Raw genomic sequence first — 22,567 nt, forward strand, 5'->3', positions numbered from 1 at the left:
CCCAAAAACGGCTGAACTGGTTTTGATAAACATGTCTAAGAACCATCGCTAGAAATCATGCTTTCAAATAAAAAGAACCGCATTCAAATCGGTTCACCCGTTTAAGAGCTACGGTGCCGCAGACAGAAACACATAGCGGTCAAACTTATAACACCCCTGTTTTTGCGTCGGGCGTTAAAAATGACAACTGACTATACCTTCCGCCGCCTAACTTTGCCTAAAAGTTCATTGTCACGACTAGTACCACAAAAACTATAAAGGTATAATTCCAATAATTGAATAGGCACTTCCGGGAGTAACGTAAAGACGTCGCATAAAAAATGTATCTTAAAAATGCGTCAAAACTGAGTATTAAGTAATGAACTTTTAGGCAGATTTATATGGCGCGTGGTATTACTGTAAGTATGTAACGCAAAACAAAACTTTTTTTTACATAAAACTGACCGTCATTGACCCCTATCTTACCTGATGTTAAGTGCAGATGAGGTACCAAAGGCGTATGTAACTGGTTCAGTAAAATGGTACGGTACTACGGTGTTACGGCAGATACATAAAAACTCTAAAACTTCCTTCCATTCCGAATTGTGTCAGGTCTTATTTATTTTATTAGGTATTAAACGTTAATATGTCAACTGTACTGTATCTATTCGGTGCAGTAGCATCTACCGATTAACAGACTTTATTGGCGATAGAGCATGGATTCTGCTGTCTGCAGTGCGCCAGGTTAAATATTTGCATTCAAGGCATAAAGTTATAGGTAGAGTCATTCACGATGATGCGTGCCGTGATTCTTATTACTATGTCATTAATGTCTAATTTTGTCAAAATCACGCGTCTTCGTGGATGGCACTAGGTATAACTCTTGTTTCACAAGCACGTGTTTCATTCAAATGCCTGACTCCTCTACGGTGACATTTTCCTAGGAACTATAAAGTACGAGTATGTTAGAGAAAACTGCTTAGTTGATTGCGTGCGATATATTAGACATAACAACAACTATACTTACATCGGGTCTTGGATGTTAAATATGTAAGTATTTAAGTATGTATTTATCTATATAAGAATGTTTATCCGTTGCCTAAGTATCCATAGTAAAAGTTTTGTTTAGTTTAGGATTAGGTCCATTGCTATCAAAAATGACCCATGATATTTATTTATAAGTTAACTATTTTTTCTATACTGAGCGGCAAAAAATCTGGCCCTCAAATGTATGCAGAAATAGGTAATTTGTATATAGAGGTGGGCCAAATATTGTGCCGCGAAGTATATATACGTATTTCTGGATAAAATAAGGATTTTCTGCGGACAATTTAGGCTAAGTTCTGTTATCAAATGAAATGGAACTTTGAGACATCGATCGATATATTATGTACTAGCTTTTACCCGCGGCTTCGCACGCGTAAACTATTCGGTCTGGTAGTTGCAATTGAAATTTTCGGGATTTTACAAAATTCCCCTGGAAATTTCCAAAATTTATATCGTGGTCTTCATTGAGGTTGTGTTGTGAATAACTGTACAAAATTCAAGACTCTAAACCCAGTGCTAAAAGTTCAAAAATTTTCCCTATACAAATTCAAATTCATATCATTTATTCAGTAAATAGGCCGCAATGGGCACTTTTACACGTCATTTTTTTAAATATCAGCACTTTTGGAAAGACCATCATAGCCAAGAAGAATGCGCCGCAAGAAGCTTGGCAGAAAGTCATTTTTTCAAAATAAAATAAGTACAAATAAAATACTTAAAAACTACAGTAAGTATACAATTAAAGAAAAAATTACAAAATAATAATGACAATAATACACGGATGTGTGGGGTCCCTTAGTTACAAAACTATCCCGTGGAAATATCGGGATAAAAAGAAGCGTATGTGTTATTCCAGACGTCCGGCTACCTACATACCAAATTTCATGCCTCTAAGCCCAGCGGTTGTTATTTCAAGATTTTATCCCTATCCCGTGGGAATATCGGAATAAAAAGTAGCTTATGTGTTATTCAGAGGTCCAGCTACCTACATACTAAATTTCATGGAGCCCAGCGGTTGTTTTTTAAGATTTTATCCCATCCCGTGGGAATATCGGGTCAAAAAGTCACCTATGTTTTATTCCAGACGTCCAACTACCTACATACCAAATTTCATGACTCTAAACCCAGCGGTTGTTATTTCAAGATTTTATCCCTATCCCGTGGGAATATCGGAATAAAAAGTAGCCTATGTGTTATTCCAGAGGTCCAGCTACCTACATACTAAATTTCATGGCTCACAGCCCAGCGGTTGTTATTTTAAGATTTTATCCCTAGATATCCCGTGGGAATATCGGGTCAAAAAGTCACCTATGTTTTATTCCAGACGTCCAACTACCTAAATACCAAATTTCATGACTCTAAGCCTAGCGGTTGTTATTTCGAGATTTTATCCCTATCCCGTGGGAATATCGGGATAAAAAGTATCCTATGTTTTAATCCAGGTTATAAACTAACTTTCCGCCAAATTTCATCCAAATCCGTCCAGCCGTTTAAGCGTGAAAAAGTAACAAACATACTCACTCACTCACTCACTCACAAACTTTCACATTTATAATATTAGTAGGATAGGAGACCGGGTATGGTTGACCAATTTTCAGCTTAAACTTTATTTGTATTATTTCTTTAATTTATGTGGTTTTAAAAAGTATTTCAAATTATAGGTACACTTCATATTTGAAAAAAAAAATGGCGAAAGTTTGTAATCAATTATGATGTAGTGTAGAAGCTCGCAACCGCCCTAGGGATTTATTAGTTCCAAATCTACGAAGAAATAGGTTAAAAGATACAAAAATAATGCAATACACTTTTTTCCGACTACCTAATCAAACATGATAGAATTTAAATTAGAGTATTCAAAATGACGTTTCAAGTTGCCTAAATTAAGGCAGTATTCCATGTAGGAATAGTAAGATGAGTTTGTGCCAGATTTGTCCAAAAACAACACCAGTTTTTTGTTCGACGCCATGCCGTTGGTAGGTAGACTAGGTATTCACTGGCCAACGAAACCGGTTTTAAATTATTCTACCATCCCTAAATCGCCTTGTAATTCTTATAAATAATCACGTATCATACTTCAAAACTGCGATTAAACAAAAAATAAGGATGCAGCACTGAAAGAGCAAAGAATCAGACATTCAGTGTTTTATATTTTAACAAGGAATAACAACGAATAAATAGCAGCTATCACAAATAATGTTAGGAAAAAATATTCCTTAGATGTGTTGTTTTTCAATATTATGCTCTTTCTTTAAAACGATATGCTCAGCAGGGTGAAAAAAGACATTCTCGCACCTAGTTGGTTGACGCAAGGCTTTCGCGTAGGTCAACTTTTTGACAATTAGTCGACCTGTCCCTATAGTCAACCATCCCCAGTCTTCCCTTCCTCCTTATTTCCGATAAGTACGTAGATGTCGAGCGAAAATCTACTCGCTTCAGGCAATTTACTTCTCTTCACAAATAAATATATATAATGTTTTTCTTACAGAATATGTTGTTGTCAGGTTACGCAAGCAGTTCCGCGCGATCAGTACAATGTCACTGCAAGGCATGCCACCCTTGCCTAAGAGTCTGAGCGGGTTTGCTGAAGGCGAGCCCGAGGCGCCACTAACACCGCCCGCCGAAGATAAAGCGCCCACCGATCTCGATTCGCAACTCACCTACTTGAAGAAAGAAATGGTAAGTTACAACTCTAATCTATCTATGTAATACCTTTAAACGAGCAATTCTTGTATAATATATATATATATATATATATATATATTATATATATATATATATATATATATATATAATTTCAGGGATCTCGGAAACGATTTCGATGAAATTTGGTATGTAGGGTAGGGTTTTCGGGGATGACAAATCGATCTAGCTTGGTCTTATCTCTGGGAAAACGCTTAATATGGAATTTAGCCAGAGCAAAGCTCGGTCGCTCAGGTACCAACAACAATACAACAGTTTGTAAAAAGTCTCTGTCCAGTCCAGAGAATGCGATGCGTGAATGCGATCACGAGTGCCCGAACATTGGACAATACGGCCTCAGGGTCCACTTCGCACAATCCAATCACACACTGTCTCGATTAACGACACTTATGCATGTGTATTAGTAAATAAGATACCTGTGTTTAAATGGTTACAATATTGAATGTAGTTCAGGTACTTTCATTTATTCGTATTCAAATGAGCAGTCTTTCTGTCCATTAATTTTATTAGGTACTATTTAGAAAAAAGCGGTATCCTGGCATTTCGCGTCGCAAAACGTACTCCATTTTGCTTCTAAAACAATCCCAAAATTTTTTTGAACTGATTTAAACTGTTGACCTGACAATATTTTTATTTAAAATTCTGCTCCTTTTTAAAAAATTACCATAATGGCATTTTAGACGCAAACTAAAGGATTTCAATTCTTTAAAGCGGAATGCAGTATGAAAAGTAAAAGCAATAAGCCTAAAATGGAACGGAAAAGTGGAATATTTTATGTCTTGCCATGTGTAAAACTAATAAAAATTATCATGACTAAACTAAAATTTTACTCGTCTATATTTCTTTTTATTATCATACGTAACCGGATACGTTCACATAGCTGCATAGTAGGTACTAAAATAAAATTATAAATTTATAACACAATAAAACGCACCAGAAACACCTATTTCTAATATCTTATTTAATGCCTGTTTGTTTAGGTAATTCATGTTATAAAAACTCGTAAGATTTCACGGGAAAACAGATGTTTATCGTAAATTCTAGCTAACTAGGTAGCTACGTTCATTTCGAGTTCAGTCAACACGTACCAAGTTAGTATACATGCCAATAAAACCTACATCGATCAATCATATCCATATCCAATTAAGGAACTTGGTAGAGCACAGCTATTTACCCGTAAATAGCATATACTTTATGAAAAACTTGTGTATCGTGACACCGAAATAGACTAACTCCCCTGTTGCCCGCTACGAACACGGTTACGTTAAATAAACAGTATGTTTTACTAGAAGTAGGTAAAGAGTGTAATGAGCGGTATATTCTGAATTTTTTACTTTTAAAATGAGGCTGTTAGAGAAGCGGTCTAACCTCTCGGAATTCAAGTGATTTGAAGCTTGACATTTTTACAATAACGTGCGTTTTAATCAAATTACTTTGGGTTAGTTAGGCCGCTTCTTATCAGACAGTGCAGACTTTTATTATGAAAATATCTCGATTTTAAACAAAAAATCACTAATATTTCCCTAAATATGTAGTTTGCCATACATGATATACTCACAGGCAACACCGGCCGGTGTTCTATAGCGGGCCGAGCAATTACAGATTGCAGGCACGTTTAAAAAAACAGATGTTGTACGCATTTTAGAGTTTATCGCTAGCCTTTGGTTCGTACCAAAGTAATCTGTCGGTTTACGTTCCCTTTACGTGTTTGGCAACATGTGCGCTTTGCCGTAGGACTGATCTGTTTGTTGTTACTTACTTTCAAAGAATTCAATTTGACTACCTTCCCAGTTACCAAGCTGCCAACTCATAATTTTTGGAATAGAAATAAGCTCACAAGGTAATAAAAATGCCAGTTCAAACAACCCTGTAGTTTACTTACATACATTGTATAACTGTAAACTCTAGAGCGAGTGGTCACCAGCGATGTGAGCAATATAAAATGACTCATAGGTATCTTTCTTATTAAAGCTATCAGTGGCAAGATAAAACTAAAGAAAACCTGTCTAAGAGTTAATGCTGATGTAACTTTATTAACAATCTGTAATAATTGAATTGCTTTGCTTAAAGACTTTATGATTAGACATTATCGAACACCGAAACAACTAATTAAGCGAACCTAAGATAGAAATACTTAAATATGTTTCTTCACTGCACACGTTGGTATAGGTAGAGTCATTCACGATGACGCGAGCCGTGGTTCTTATTACAATGTCATTATGTCTAATTTTGACATAATCACGCGTCTTCGTGGATAGCACCGGGTATATAATATATAATATATATATGTTATTCGACTGGATGGCAAGTGGGTCCCCTGATGGTAAGAGATCACCACTGCCTACCAGGGGTATTGCATATGCGTTGCCAACCTAGAGGCTTAAGATGGGATACCTCAAGTGCCAGTAATTTCACCGGCTGTCTTACACTCCACGCCGAAACACAACAGTGCAAGCACTGCTGCTTCACGGCAGGATTAGCGAGCAAGATGTGGTAGCAATCCGGGCGGACCTTGCACAAGGTCCTACCACCTGTGAAATATCTATATATATCCTCCTATAATGCCCAGAGTCCTTTATAAAGGACTTATTGTAATTTTAAATCAAACTATCATAAATTACATGAAGTTTGATATTCATAAATCGAAAATTTGACTTGAGCGTTAGGAGGATATACTTCATACATTGTTTATTCCAGCCAGCTCATTCTACGGACGCCTGTAAAACATACAATATTTTAGTACAGTTTACTACTAAGAACCGCAACTTTATGTCTTACGGCACCACACGCTGATGTATTGGTGTAATACACCTTTGTCTGTAGAAGTAACAGATAATGGCAGTCATTATCATCGGCGCAATACCGCGCAGCAGGCTGTGACGGTGACGCAAAAACGCGTAATGCCCGGCCACGATGCCACGTCTTGTATCTGGTATGCAGTAAAAATTTATATGGCTTTTGGTTGGAGTAAACTCTTGAAAAATATTCTTCGACTCATAGTTTTGATAGTAAACTAAACAGGGTCGAGCATTTAGCGGAGATCGAACGCTCTAATAAACTAATAAATTTGTACCTGAAGAGCTGATTTTTCCGTTTTCGAGCACAAGCTTAGGTTGTTGGTAGGTGTATTTAAAATCTACGAGTACTAATACAAAAACGGCATTGCACTAGTTAACCTCTAGTTTCCCCCCACACGCTAGTAATTGAACCGAGATTGTATCAGGTATGGTCAATAACAAGTTGAAGCAATTATCATATTCGCGTGCAGCCTTGAAGGCTTGATAAATTTGCATCCTACTCTTATACTCTGTTTATTTAACCAAGATACTAAACTGACAATATGAAATGTCAAATGTAAAAATAACCAGCATATTACGAATAGTGCTGCTCTCTGGTATAATATTTTATGGAAACAAAAAATAATTAATTAAGCATTCAATATTCTACTTTCCATAAGCATTGAGCTTTTAGGCAGTATTGCTTAGAATTAAATTGAAACTTAAACATCAACATCTACAAAAAGTCGAAATATCTCGTAAACGGTGGCATTTTCATTGTACCCAAATGGGTAAAATTACCTTTTTTTAAATGTCCTAAGTGCCCTACGTATTTTTTACGTAGCATGACATAGGAACACCGGTTGTGGCACATCACTACTTATGAGATGTGAAAAACAAGTAACACGTGACATGAAACGTCATTTTTTTTAGTATCGTGGTTAAAAAATAGACATATAGGAGTAGACATTACTAGTACCTACCATGCAGCGTTACTGTAGCTCGAAGTAAAAAGTTGCTTTGGCTAATAAACAAGTGACATTTTTGACAAAATAATTTTGCTAAAGCTGACAACGTTCATCTGAATCTGAAATGATTCTTTGACATTGTACCAGTGAATTAGCCACTAAATATAAATATTATAACTTGTTTTTATTGCACTGTCTTAACTGAGGTTTGTCTATAGGTAGAATCATTCACGATGACGGGTGCCGTGGTTCTTATTACAACGATTGCATTAATGTCTAATTTTGACAAAATCACGCGTCTTCGTGGATGGCACTAGGTATAATAGTAACGAATATGCAGTTTTTATTGACAAAAAGGATTTGATTGAGCCTTTTGAAACCGAATTTGGCAAACACTAAGTGCACGTAACTGTAATTAACCCCATATTAACATCAATCAAACATAATGCAAGTCTGTCAAGTAAAACACATTACATCGTTTATAGTTGAGTAGCTTTTTGTGCCGCGCCGCCCGCTATTATGACATCTCTACAGTTATATACAATTACCTGTGCTCGGTGTTCATCTTGTCGCAGAGTTAATATTTTTAACCGTAACCAACACACATTGAGAAAGCTTTTAGTTTTTATTTTATACAACTTTGATTTCTATTATAAAACCTTAACCCTGGTGTTTCGAATGGAAGTTATTCCTATGAAAAATTTCGGTGTGTCTAAATGGTATACAGTAGAAGGAAATATTTTTTAAAGTAGGCATACGTTTTATGATTTACACGTCTATTATTTAATGTACTTAACTCACAGCTGTTCGTTTACCTACATCCGGTTGGTCCGTATAAAATCAAATTGACACTTACAATCTTGTTTGCGTTTATTATCTTTAGATCAACCTTTTTAGACGCACGTTACGTGGGTGTAGCTTGTAAGTGCAGCTCTTGTTGTGACTCCATTTATGGCTCGCTGGTTATTAAAAATACATTATTTAATCAATAATATGACAGATTAAAAACCTTAATTGCTTAGTTTTGACAGTTGATAACGGCGCTAAAGTTTCTCAGCATTCTTAGTAATTATTGTTGCTTAAAACCATAACTCAATTTTTCCTTTCATGTTTTACCAAGCACGCCACCTTACACTACCCGTGTGTTCCCTAAGTATACACATTTTGAAACCACTTAGCCAAATGGAACCCATGAAAATGAATCTGCTAACACTGACTTGTTTTCTCCATCCCTCCTACGGTTCAGCATTCAATCTTAAACTGTGTTGTTTTGTTTTTTATGCGACGTGAATCTGTTTTATAAGGAATGTTATGAAAGCCAAAATTTTTATCTAAGCATCTGAATGAAGATGACAACTTTCTATGGGACGTCTTTTGTACGAACGACCATCTTCCCACGCAATTGTTTTCCGTTGCCCAACATGCAGAGGTAGGTACCTACCGAAGAGCGGGTACAAGAACAATTGATACAGTTATTTCAAGTTTCACATTGAGGACTATCACATTTAACAAGTCCATAGTTATTAAATAAATCATAACTGAAGAAATTGAACTACTTTACATCCTATCTATTTTTCTATCGTTTGTCTATATGTGTTTCAGCACCTGCGTCAGGTGCTAATGCTATATATTTAACCAATTCACATTTGTTTTTCCTTTAAATAGTCACAGCTACATAAAAACGGATCTCTTGTTACCCGACAGGTAGGTATAAATAACTTAGCATTTAATTAAAATTATCTACATGCACGACATTTCGAAAGGTATCTAGTCCGCTAGTTCACGTGTGTGCCAGCTAGTCAGAGCGATTGATGTCGGACATTCGGCCTGGCTATTAACCCTCTACCCGCATTGTCTGGTGTCACCCGATCACATCCGCGTTTGCCGGCAAACCGCCAGCTCCAAATTAACCCCTACTGCGTAACGGGAACGTAGTTAATTACTCCCAGAAAGTCCCGTAACACGGTTTAAAATGTTTATATATTCGCTTCCGCTGCAAAGCCTAACAGAAAAATATTTTAAACTGGAACAGACAGATTTAAAATAAACTCAATCTCTCATGTTTTTTTTTTTGCGGAATCATTTATAATATTGTTTTCAATCTGGCAAACGAATCTTCACATTCTTTGGTTTTTACGTTCGTTAAAGCAAATAGTAAGGGCTACACTATTACTAGACTATGTCATGCAACTGGGCTGGAGGGAGCGCACGTGCCAGTATTTTTAGCACGAGCGACACCCGGGGGCGGGTTACGTCACATCGCACCAAATCTCTCCGGAGATAAACAGGACACCCAGGAGAAGGATGCGTCACACCCGCTCCCGAGTAGACGTAACTTATTTAGAAGTAATTTGTCGCAGCCGCACTAAAGGCTTGGCGAAATACGAGACAGCACTCGAGATAAATGTTCCACCTCATTTAGTAATGTTAAAATACTCATCGCCTACAAATTATTTTAGCGTTTTATCATTTTCCGAAACTTTATAGTGAAATTAACTCTTAAGTTTTAGACCTTTCGGTGATTTGTGAAAAGTAATGCAATTTACAAGCGCATGCATCGGAGTAAAGCTATCTACGTTGATGACATTCGGATATCAAACACGGATTTAGTGTTTTGCTTATAAATAGCCGAGTCAACGGGGCATTAACTAAAACAAACTAACATTAGCTGGAGCTCCTAAAGAACGACACGACACGCCTCGTTCGCTCTCGTTCTTTAATTGCTGATGTTTTTGTCATCATCAATGTCAAGCAGCTGCTTCTCATGTTCATTTAATTAAATATTTTGAGTGAAAATTTCGTGGTCCCGTTTGTGCCGTGAGTACGTTTCTGTGACGTTACTGGTTTGTCAATTGTCACGCTTTTGATTGGAATACCTCGCCGTCTTTGATCAACTACCCAGCTGAAAGAAAGGACATTGACCTCGCGGTAACAGTGACATAATACGTCACGATTGGATTACTGACAACTAATAAGTCATCAATTGCGCTGAGCTCTCACTAGCGTCTATACCTAATTGGATTCCCTTTTTGTGCCGTCCCACTTCACAATTTGTCTTTGTATTGTTGTTGCTATTGAGTGCTCGTCGAAATAAATGCGTTTGTGTCTGAATCCTTACAAATGCTAGTATAAATCGTGCTAAATTGAGCATTCCACGGCAAAACATTGTTATGTAATTCTTGTTTGTGTCCATTTAATTCTCAATTTCTGGCCTATGTACGAAACTATAGGAGATAAAAACGGTGATTGTAACTTTACATTTGTTAAAAGTTGTTTTGAATTCAACAACTGACTCAGCTACTTAGTATTCCTTAGTTAACCTAAACAATTGACAAACAACAGGTCTGCGTTATAGTCATTAGCGCAGGAACTTGTTACCGGTTCCATAACAATTCGTTGCGTCACTACCAGCCTGCCGGCCAACTCCAACTCGTCGTTCACTTGTCTGTTCTGCACCTGTTCCACCTATGCAGATGTCTAAAGCCTCTATTAGCAATCCTACGTTATGTACTCATGTCGCAATGGACGCGTGCATTTCTATTCTAGAGCAGTGCATCAGCTTTTAACGTTACATAAGCACTAAAGAACATATTTGTGCAAATATTACTTTAAATATTGTTTTGCAATTATCTCTAGTTTCCGTGAAAATAGACTAATAATTTAGGTTGTGTTTAAATTTAGCGAGTGAACCTAACCTAACGTTATTGTTAACATTGTCGTCTACACAATTATAAGAAACGAACTATAACATTGCACGAAACCGCATGCATTCACTTGTATTGAAACTGTAACCATATTTCGTTCAAGCGTGTACAGTTCTGATCTCGTGTTGATTACTGGAATCCACGCAAACTACACACATCTTGTATATTATTACACGGCTGGTTCACTAGTAGAATTCATTGCAATCACTTTCTTCATCTTAATTATTTGATTTTATAAGCTCGTTTTTTTTTTCTTCTTGGCGTGACAGCGTTGTTGATTGAATTATTATCAAAGAAATTTGCTTTCATTCGTGAATTCTTGTAGGTATGTTTGCGTTTCTCTCCGTATCTGCATGTGCACATTCAATTTATTAACACTTCCGAGAAAAACGTGGCCCGTTTCCTTTCTACTTACATGTTGCGTGCCCCCTACGCCCCTGTCTGTCTTGAAAGCATACGTTCAGCTGATGATTTGTTTTTGTCGCGATTGTTGGAGTCCAATCCAAAGCGCACGCGCGATGGTGCGCGTCGGTCGCGCATCGCGGCCGCTGGACGCGCAGGCGCGCGCTCCGCAATGTAATACTTTCACACATATTCGATAAGTAAATGCAATTTCACCAACATCTGTCACATTGTTTTTATTAATAGATTCGCTGCTGAGATATCGCAAAGTAATCTAATCATCACAATATTTTTAACTTTTAATTGCAATGTCAATCATCATATTTTAAGCGGAATGTGAACAAGTCTAGTCGCTGCAACATGGGTTGGGAATTATAATATAAGTCTACCCTACTAGCTTGCTACATGGTGCCTGTCAAGTAATCAAGTTGTCAAGTTCACAATGTTATAGTGTATTCCGTAACGAATGCGGGGAGATAAACCAATTATTATGAAAACCTGATTTAATATCTCATTTAAATTCTGCTATCTATATCTGGAATTCGTAAATATGAAGAGAAATCATCACAGAGAATGGCGATTACTTTACATAACTTTATTGATCAAGTTAACAATCTCAAGGTTTGTAGTCCCTTGCTCTGTAAGTAGTCGTTCGAACAAAAAATTACATATATCTGACTGAACGTCTTGCCTAATTGTATCTAGGGGTTCTTGGGCATAGTAACCCTCAAATTTACTTGAAAAGATCCTTAGCTGGATGTAGTATATACCAGTAGGTATATATTCCAAAGCGTTCATCAATAGTCCAAACGGACTTTTTAACATTTCGAACAATTGCAGAACTGCTAACGTTTAGGAGGTTGATCGTGCATTTTCTATTGGATTAGGCTGCAATGAACCTCCTAGATGACGTTAGCAGTTCCGTGATTGTTCCAAATGTTGAAAAGTCCGTTTGGACTATTGATGAACGCTAGGACTATAGAAACCTGAGTTTACGGTACTAATAATATTTAATACAAAAAGTTACTTATGTTATGATAAATGTATTAGCTTTACGGATGATGTTAAAATGACATAACTATTTGGGTTAATGACATACTCGGATCACTTGACTCGTGGGCCTTATGGTTGGTCGTGGCGTTGCATAACGTGATGCAAATACACTCGGTTGTTTATGATAATACTTATGCCTATTTTTGTCATTAAATATGATAACGGTTACACAACAACCATATAAAACATGCTCGCGTTAGAAACTTTCAATACGACTTTGAATATATTTGACAGTCTCCATACGAAATATTCGAATTGCGCAAGGGAAATGTGTGGGAAATACTTGGAATAACAATACCCAGTTTTCGAGTTCTATTTGTTATCCTTACATAATGCTGGAGCCTCGGACGCAAATTAAACAAACCTGTCCTTGTTTAACTTGAATTGTTATCTTGGGACAAATTATCCGACTTATATATTATACAATTAAGCGAAGTCTGTTTCTTTTATCAACGCAGAAGTCTGTTAATTATATTGTCTAAAGTTATAAACATGCAAGGTTTCGAGGTTTTCATAAACTTTCATCTTTAACTAGATCCCTTTTAATTAGGTTTACATTAACTATGTTATGTACCTAAGTGATATTTTTTAATTGCGCTATCATTGAAATGAGTGGTTGAGATAAAGTCGATGATAATTTAATCGATTTATTATGGTCCCTGTCCAGTTCCGTTTATGGTGTTGCAAACAATCTAGTTGTCGAAATTGGAGTGTGGTGCGTTTAGCAACACTTTCGGCGGAGTCTGTTCCTTGTTTGGTCACGCTTTCTTTACTGCTTCTTAACGAATATTATGATTATGAATGCGTATTCTTTTAACAGTGTAATGGTCCCAGAAATAATAAAGCAGGTGTTGTTATGTGTTTAATTAAATTTCAAGAGAAAAATAAAGGTTGATACGTCAAAACTTGAGCACACAAAAATTCTTCAATAAATAATTACATTATGCTCTCCATATTTAATGTCAAATTTAATAAACTTAAAAATAACATTTCGTATTTTAGTTAGTGTCTGTAAGGTGTCTGCACACTAAGCCATATATCGAACTTTCCTACGTACGCGGCTCATAAGACTTTGCACCCTCTCATTAGGAAACCTTTTCGTTGCCCAGGTCCATTATAATATATTTTGGAGCTCAGACACCGATTTTACTTCCCCGCCTTTCTTTTTCAAAATCCTTTTCATAATACTCCACAGGCCGCAGTTCTGGAGTATTTGGCAGGTTACATACTTTGGGTACCACCACAATCTCGTTTGCGTTGTACCAATCCATTACTGATTTTGCGTAATGGAAACTGGCTAAATCTGACCAAAACAGGGGTGGTGAGTGAGGTGTACTTTCTTACACAAGGCAGCAAAGGCCGCCGCCGATAAATATCGCCGTTTATTGTCCAGGTGATAACGGCGAGCGACTTTTTTTTCTACAGCTACATATTGCCTGCCAAAGAAGGTATTTCTTTGGGAATTTAGATCGTGTTTTTTTTTAAATTTACAATCTTCAAGAGCTTCTGTTCGACTTTTACTGGTATAAAACTCTTTTCCAGGAATTTGTTTAATGTCCGCTTTTATGTATGCCGTCCATCACATCACAACGAATTCAAATTTCGAAAGGAAATTTTTATATAGTTTTTGCGACCGTTCATTTGCCGATAATTTCTGTTGTGAGGCTCGATCTGGTGCAGCCATATCTTCTTAGTCCTGCCCTACGTTTCATTTTTTTAACATAGGACTGAAACATTTTCACTTTTTTAGCAACATCACGAGATGACATTTATTATGATTTGAGGCAAAAATCTTTACAACACTTTCTTCCTTTTTTTATTCGTGACTCCTTGCAGCCCACCACTTCCTGGTTTCCTATATATTGTTAAGCGTTCACGGACCGTTTTTAATCCGCGACAAACTGAAGATTGTGTACATTTCAGTCTTTTCGCGATATCTCTGTAGCTAAGCATTGGATTTTCTACATGTGCGTGACATTCTGCTAACGCAAAAATAAAAGAAGAAAAAACTGTCATCTTATTTTAAAGGCTATTTCTTTGTGAATAAAAATTTGTTTATAAAATTTGTATATATCTCAATTGTTTGCGTAAAAATAGCCATTTTTGTATGCCCAAGTTTTGGCGTGTTCGACCTTTATTATCGATCCAGCGATATTGTCTCTAATGCAATGCCCAGCACTGCTTTTTGTTTGTAATAAATGTGACTGTTAAAACATTTGACGATTGTTAATTGTAAATGTCTTCAATCGTCATTCATCAATGTCGCAGCGCGGTGCAGGAAGCGCTTGGTCGAGCCACCCTAATGACCCATTCATGTCTTTCCTTTCATACCGGGCCACACTTACCGTGATTCACGATTTTCATGCGAGTGCGAGATTCAAATCGAAATGCGTTTGTGTAGATAAATCGGGAAATATTTTGCTAATAGTAGATTGCACAACAAGAGCATAAAACGAGCCATTTTACACGAGACGTTCATATAGCCACCCGAGCCGGTACGGTAAATCGGTTTAATGCTCGAGTTTTACACTGCTGTTCACTTCGATTGAGAGGAAATAAAATACCTTTTATTTTTCATGCATTGCTAATATAATATGAAATATTTAGTTTTATTGATTTATTTGATTGATTTTGAGTTAAATATAAATTGAAAATTATTAAAAAATATATAGAAACCTTTTTGTTTGTGGCTGTTAACACCTCATTACCGTGGTCTTGGATGAAGATTTTACTTTATGCACTAGAGCATAGAAAGTCATTTTATGTCACCTAGATCCAGCATAAACACGAACTTTACGAGCATGAGAAGTGAAAAGTATTTTTTTATGGTTTCTCGATAGCAAAACATTATAATAGATTTATTTTACACTTAAACCCCAAGATAGATAAACTTCGCTGATTGTGTCTTTGTTTGTTTTGTATGTAGGGGTAATCGCTGGAACTACTGAACTGATTCTAATAATATAAAATACCACTATCCCTCTAGTTATTAGCATCGGCTTGTTTCATCCTGGCAAAGTGCGAAATTCCCACTGGATCAGACGAAGTTGCGGACCACAGCTAATGTTAGGTAAAAAGGAAACGTTGAAAGGTCGTCTTGCTGACGGTAGAGCACAGAATTAAAAATAATGGAGCATTTACTTTCTGTCAGATCAATTAATGATAAGGTACGGCACAATATATACTCTAATAAATTCAGTAAACAAACATATCTATGGGTTAGTAAGTAGGCGTGCGTGAAAGTTGGCGGATGTCGACAGTTGGGGCCATATTCAAAATTCACTTACTTGCACATTCGGAGAGGCACTCGAACCCGTGGTACGTGAAGGAAACCGGGTCGACAAGAAGCCTACTTGCACTAGATGTTCCCACGGCAACGCGATACGGCCGATGCGACGCGGCCACTGGCTGCATAGGTTCGCTTTGAAATTTACGCTTACGTAGGTATATACGAGTACCTATAACGCTGTACTCAAGCTTTAACATGAAAAAGAAAGTGAATACAGTATACGAGTGCCATACTAGGCTAGGACCGACAGAACAATAGAAGTGTCAAGTTTCTTTATAAACTATTTGTTTCCATGCATGGGTATGTAATAAAATTACAAAATTAAATTACATAGTGTATAGGGTACCTATAGGATTGTATTTCCCCATGATTTCCGTCCGTTAACGATACATCAACGTTACAAGAAAGATGGAGTTACGGACTGTAAAAAATATACTTCCGTATTTGTGTACCGCTTAAAAACAAAACAAATGGACCTTCGTGTTACGAACACAACACCAGCTACACCGGTAGCCAAGCCACGCTCCGGAGGTCAAAGCACAGTCATTGGTGAAAAATACGCAATACTGTGAGAAGGGCATTGTTTCTATGACTTGTGTCACGCTGTTCACCAGAGCGCGACTGAAGGCCTCAAGTCAAGGCGTCTCTGACTTACTGCTGGTCATCAGACGTGCAAACCTATTCCTTACCTATGTTCATTTGAATTGTTGTTTATTTTTTGCGCTAACATTTGAGGTTTTGTCAAATTCTGATGAAGCTGGGAAAAACTACGGTCACCACAACGTGAATGACCACATTAGCCGGAAGGGTTTTTTGCCGGATTGTCTTTGGACGTTTTCGACACAGCAGATATAAAACAAGAGATGTTTGCAATGGCTCTTGAACATTTCCTATTCTTTGTGCATCATTTGATTTCCTCAAATGAATAGCGTTTATACGCAATTGTAATTCGATGCCCCTAACAAACGTGTCAAGGTGCCGATTGAAAGTGTAAATATGCGAAGGATTTTATGATGCATTGTTTCCAAACAAGAGCACTAACTCGTTTTCACCTGATCATGTTTCATTCATACGTTCATGCCATACCGGACCTCACATTTGTTCCTGACCAAAACCAGTTCTCTAAAAAGAATGAAAAGGAGTTCACTATTTTCGAAAATGAGAATAGAACGGAAACGTTCTGTTCAAATGCCCTAGCACTTCTATATAGTTCTCGCAATGCGTCACTTCCTCCCGACTTTTAAAGTGCATGTAATTGTTCTTCCTATGAAGTCCAGTCCGGTATAGTTAGCAAGAACAGTGTCTCAATTACATAAATCTATTTCTTTATACAAATACCACAGAGTAATTTATTAAAAAAAGGAAATTTTAAAAGGATTTAGTATTGATTTGGGAATAGCTTTTAAAATTCATCCAAAACACCCAATGGTTCAGTCCAGATTACTCCAGATATATTTTATTTTATTGTTATGCATATTTGGCCTTATCCTGATAAAATCGTACAGGCAACCTGAGATTGAACTATAAAGCGTGACGTGTTCTCGGATCTTGACATGAGTCATCTTTGCCGACCTTTCCCGTGTCTAAATTCGCGCTGCCAACGACCGCTGCCACCACGCGCGAGGATCCCCCGTCTCTAATTTATAATTAAGATCGCATTTAGTCTTTTCTGGTTCAACCACCAACTCATCATCAGCTCGTATCATTTTTGTCGGCAGCGGCTAATGGAAAATTTTAGCCAGACGTAAACTACATCATTATAATTTCTAATTAGCCTGGTGACCTATTAAATGCTAAAGTAGGTTGTTTAATGATAATTTAATTATATTTTGCTAATGCTGACATTTAACAGAAATTCACAATCTTCCAATACCGGCCCTCCTTAAAGGTCGTGCTATTCGGCAAAATGTTAATTGTTTTGCTATGCTAAGGCGATTCTAGCCTCGGTCAATTTGTATCAGATATTGACGGAATTTTATGGAAACCTTTGATTTGACTTCGTTTTACTCCGTTGGATTACTGCGTTAAAAGAATAGATGGCTTGTACCTTGTACCCGTTTGTAGAGGTCGTTGCATACGGAGCCAAATCTGAACGGCACGTGTGAGGAATACTGAAGTAATGTTTATTATAATGTGCATTGTGTGTCGTCATATATTCTGTAGGTGCGCTTGCACGACTTTCATGCGATGCTTAGCACGCTTCTACTAAATTCATGTTTTTATATTTTTCAATTTGCTTGTCATTTGAGCAGTTTCATCCGGGCCGAAGCTTTTGTTTTATTAAAAATCGTGCGAGTACCAAGTAATGCGAGTTCGTGCCAAATCAGACAGGATATTCCGGCGTTGGTAGGTAATATACTTTATTTTGTATAAACTAAAATAATTTCCTTGCTCACCCGCGAACTTACGATAGCTAAGCTTATGCAAAATATGCGTGTTCATGCAGTTCCTCCACCTCCACACTGTAAGAACACACACAAATCACACAAACCCATCTATCACCACCACTGCCCAATGTAACCCCAAGTACCCAGTGACAAATTAAAACGGTGGTTGTGGTTCGTTAGTCTAACAACTGGTAGCATGGTGTACGGTTGTGTCACTCTGAAGATGAGCTCTGGTAGAGTTCAAAACGCGTCAGTGTAGTGTGGTGGTGGTGATAGATGGGTTTGTGTGATTTGTGTGTGTTCTTACAGTGTGGAGGTGGAGAAACTGCATGAACACGCATATTTTGAATAAGCTTAGGTATCGTAAGTTCGCGGGTGAGCAACGAAAGTATTTTAGTTCATTGATATGGATCTCCGCAAAGTAACGCCTGATTCAATAAATTATTTTGTATAAACATTTGCGAACAGCAAATATCATTGGGCAGAATACATTGGGTAGAATTGGGAAAAAACAGCACAATCTAAAACAGGCTCAGTAGGATTAATTATGAATCGCTTTGCTCGCAAAATCTTTGGAAAGATTACTGAAAAAAAATGGCAGACCCCTAGGGTAGAGTAGGGTAGGGTAGGTAGTTGATTGGGTCGTTCATTGGATATACTATCGCGATCTCCGTTTCGTAGTAGTAAGTCCAATTTTTTACATTCCCTTAGTCGGGATTGGGTGAATCATAATGCCAGCCACGTCTGTTTGCAATATCTCTTGGCAACAGTAAACGATATGATTCAGCCCTGATTACACTATATTTCATTTTATATGGTGTCTAAAGAACATCAGTAAAATAACTGTTTAAGTTATCTTAAATTTGGTTTATTAGATACTTTGTTTTCTTTTAGACGACCAGATGGCCTAGTGGTTAGAGAACCTGACTACGAAGCTTGAGGTCCCGGGTTCGATTCCCGTGTCGGGGCAGGTATTTGTATGAAAAATACGAATGTTTGTTCTCGGGTCTTGGGTGTTTAATATGTATTTAAGTATGTATCTATATCTATATAATTATATTTATCCGTTGCTTAGTACATAACACAAGCTTTGCTAAGCTTACTTTGGGACTAGGTCAATTGGTGTGAATTGTCCCGTGATATTTATTTATTTATTTATTTCTAGCCTATTTGATGTTGTACATCTATCGCTCAAAATATAAACAGACAGCAGGTGCGACGTCAAACGTCATCATCGTCTGACCTGGCCAATGAGCCAGCGATACCTGTGTCGACCTTTACGTTTGTGTCTACAGGAATTACAAATTAGTCAAGCCGCTCTTATATTTAGATATTTATGCAGATTTATCTGAAGACTTCCATAAAAAAAGCGTCTAATTAACGTACTAACTAGCTAGACTAGAGAACAAAGAATGGCCTATTGTGGTCGCCCAGGCGTAAGTAATGCAAGCAAACGACGGTTTTATTCGTGTCTATTAGAGAAGCTGCGTTATGAGTTGCATTGTTTTCTTGCTTGATAATTTGCGTTGCAGCAATTAGCCTGCATACTGGTACCGTTTGGCTGAGAACTCAGCGGTCACCTGTCGCCATTCCCATAAATCACGCCTTTCACGATCGATCTCAAGCAAAATTTAAAACATAATTCTATCAATCATTACTTTGTTCATTCTTATTTTCATTGAATTGAGTTAACGTTACATGGCTATGACATAAATTTTTTTTTGTATTAACAAGTCGAACGCGGTGTGAAATTCACACCTTAGGCTTTGTTTAAACTTTTTATAAAACAAATACGAAATGCATTGAGGTTAAATCAATAGTTTGACCTACATATTCGATACGTTGTTTATCAGCAATGAACAAAAATGTAATAAGATAAATATTGCTCCTGAAATTGTGTTACTTTTTAAACTCTGTAGGTAAACATAGTAAACATGGATCTGCCTTCGTGTCAAGAGAAACACATAATTTTGTTCCCAAACAGCCCAAATCAAGTGAAAAGGAAATAGAGGCACGTTTATTATTTAGTTCATAAAAATAATCATGCATTTCCAATTCCAAATGATCTAGAACGAATGAAAAGTAAGTTGCCCTACTGTCTTGTGCACCCATGGCATTTCTTTTGTAGGTACCTTACCTATATCACTGATTCGGATGTCAATGATAGCGGGCAAACGAGCTATTAAAAGTCGCAAGTCATTACAAGTCGCTAGGACTTTGAAATAAGATTGATTTTTACTCGGCTATTGGTGTGTATCAGCATCAGTGATATGATTTTTACTCGGCTATTGGTGTGTATCAGCATCAGTGATAACATCAGATAATAACTAATCTATTGACCTCTTGATAGTTTTCTTTGCCTGTAGTAAAATTTGGAAACTCGTAGAGTACCTACCTACATTAATGTTACTAACTATCGGCGTATTAAAATAATATAATTGGATTCGACAAGGCATTACGACTTGATATATCGTAAATGTAAAGGAAGCAGTATAATTGGCAATCAGCTGCCAAATAATACTTGTTAATTACACTGGCACGCGCTTGTCTGCGTCCGCACTCCTCCAATGAACAAATACGGGGCGATTGGGCGACTGCGCGTCCTGAGAAAAAAAATACGGCATCAGGTAATTTTACACATTGCGTAATCGACTTAAATAATAGCTTTTATTAGATTTATTCTCATGATCAATAAATTTTGGGAAGTTTCCAATTTTTTCGTTGATTTAGGCTGTTTCATTCAACCAGAGTTGTGCGAGGAATGTGTTTTTCATGAACCAATAGAAATGCTTCATTTACATTGAGAGTAGAACTAAGCAATTGTTGTTGTTAAAATTATTTCCCATTTTATACTTGTTGGTGGTTTCATGCGTGCACCGGTCACCTGCTACTTCTTTTGTTGTTTCTGTTCGTAATTTTCAAACCGGATCGTTATTTAAAAAAAACCGGCCAAAAACGTGTCGGACAAGCCCGAAATAGGGTTCCGTAGCCATTACGAAAAAATTAAGTAATATTTTTTTGGGTTTCGTATTTTGTAATACGGAATATTCCAACTTTAGGTATATTTTTTACCTTAGGCTACTTTTTACTCTTAAACTACTAATAATTGTCAAGAAAACTTAACCGTTATAGTTTTCCTTGTAAGTTTGATATTTACTACCATCCTGATTTTTTTTTAATTTTTCCACCCACCGGTTTAGATTTTAGAGGGGGGGGGGACGCTCGATTTTAATGAAAATTTGCACTTTAATGTTGAATATTTTGAAAACGCATCACTGAATCGAAAAATCATTTTAGCAACCCCCCACTAATGGTTTTAAAAGAGCTATACGATACCCCACACTACAAGGTTGGATGAGAAAAAACAAATCACCCCCACTTTACGTCTATGGGAGGTAATCTAAAAAAAATTTTGTTAATTTTTTATCGTACCAATTTGTCGGCATAGTTTACATATTCGTGCAAAATTACAGCTTTCTAGCATTAATAGTCCCTGAGCAAAGCCGCGGACGGACAGACAGACAGATATGGCGAAACTATAAGGGTACTGTTTTTGCCATTTTGGCTACGGAACCCTAAAAACGCTTTCATGGGCCAGTCCATGCTTAAGTTCTGGTACTCCATTAAATACTGGTTTATGGAATAAGTACTCATTTTGCAGCCGGTGGTGCGCTTAATTAAAGTTTAAACACGTTTTGATATGCATTACTTCCACATACAGAATATTGTAACATCGGAAAACAATGAGCTTGATAAGATTGCTTATGGACGCAACTTAAGAGTGCCCATGTATTGTAGATGTAGTTAGTAAGTACGTAACACCCAGTCTAGTTTCAATCGATATCGTGTTAGCCATTAATATTCCATGCAATGAACAAAACTTTACACCGGGTGGAGAATATATGACCGATAATCCGCAGTGCACTTATGGGTCGAGGTTACTTTACTAATAACACTAGGTTCATTCTTTACCAATTTGTTCCCTTTTTATTATATAGTAGGTATACATACCTAAGTCGACATCTTGTTGTAAATAATATAATCGGTGACACTATCATTAGGTATAACTATAGTTTACTTTTGGGACCACTTATCTGTGTCTTTTCATTTGCATTCCTTTTCGTAGAATCATTGTGTGCACAGGTTTACATGGTTCAAACACATCATGAACGAACACATTCTGAACTCTTCAAGTTCAACGTGACCGTTTTCTTGAACCGGTCTTTCTAGACAGGGTGATATTAGTGTCACTTGCAATTCA

The 22,567-nt window shown here is 37.0% G+C and overlaps 1 protein-coding gene across 4 annotated transcripts in view; it reads left to right on the top strand.

Annotated features, from left to right (window-relative positions):
• LOC141432031 (anaphase-promoting complex subunit 11-like) overlaps positions 1-22,567 on the top strand; it is a 40,766-nt gene that overhangs the window by 6,737 nt on the left and 11,462 nt on the right. For 2 of the 4 annotated variants that reach the window (XM_074093392.1, XM_074093391.1), the window contains exon 2: positions 3,528-3,702. In XM_074093392.1, coding sequence (XP_073949493.1) covers positions 3,559-3,702 — 144 coding nt within the window. In that variant the 5' untranslated portion in view covers positions 3,528-3,558. Of the gene's footprint in view, positions 1-3,511; positions 3,703-22,567 lie in introns of those variants that run through there. The other 2 variants (XM_074093394.1, XM_074093393.1) reach the window with 2 other exon arrangements.

Source organism: Choristoneura fumiferana, chromosome 10 (genome assembly GCF_025370935.1).
Source record: "Choristoneura fumiferana chromosome 10, NRCan_CFum_1, whole genome shotgun sequence".
Taxonomy (NCBI): domain Eukaryota; kingdom Metazoa; phylum Arthropoda; class Insecta; order Lepidoptera; family Tortricidae; genus Choristoneura; species Choristoneura fumiferana.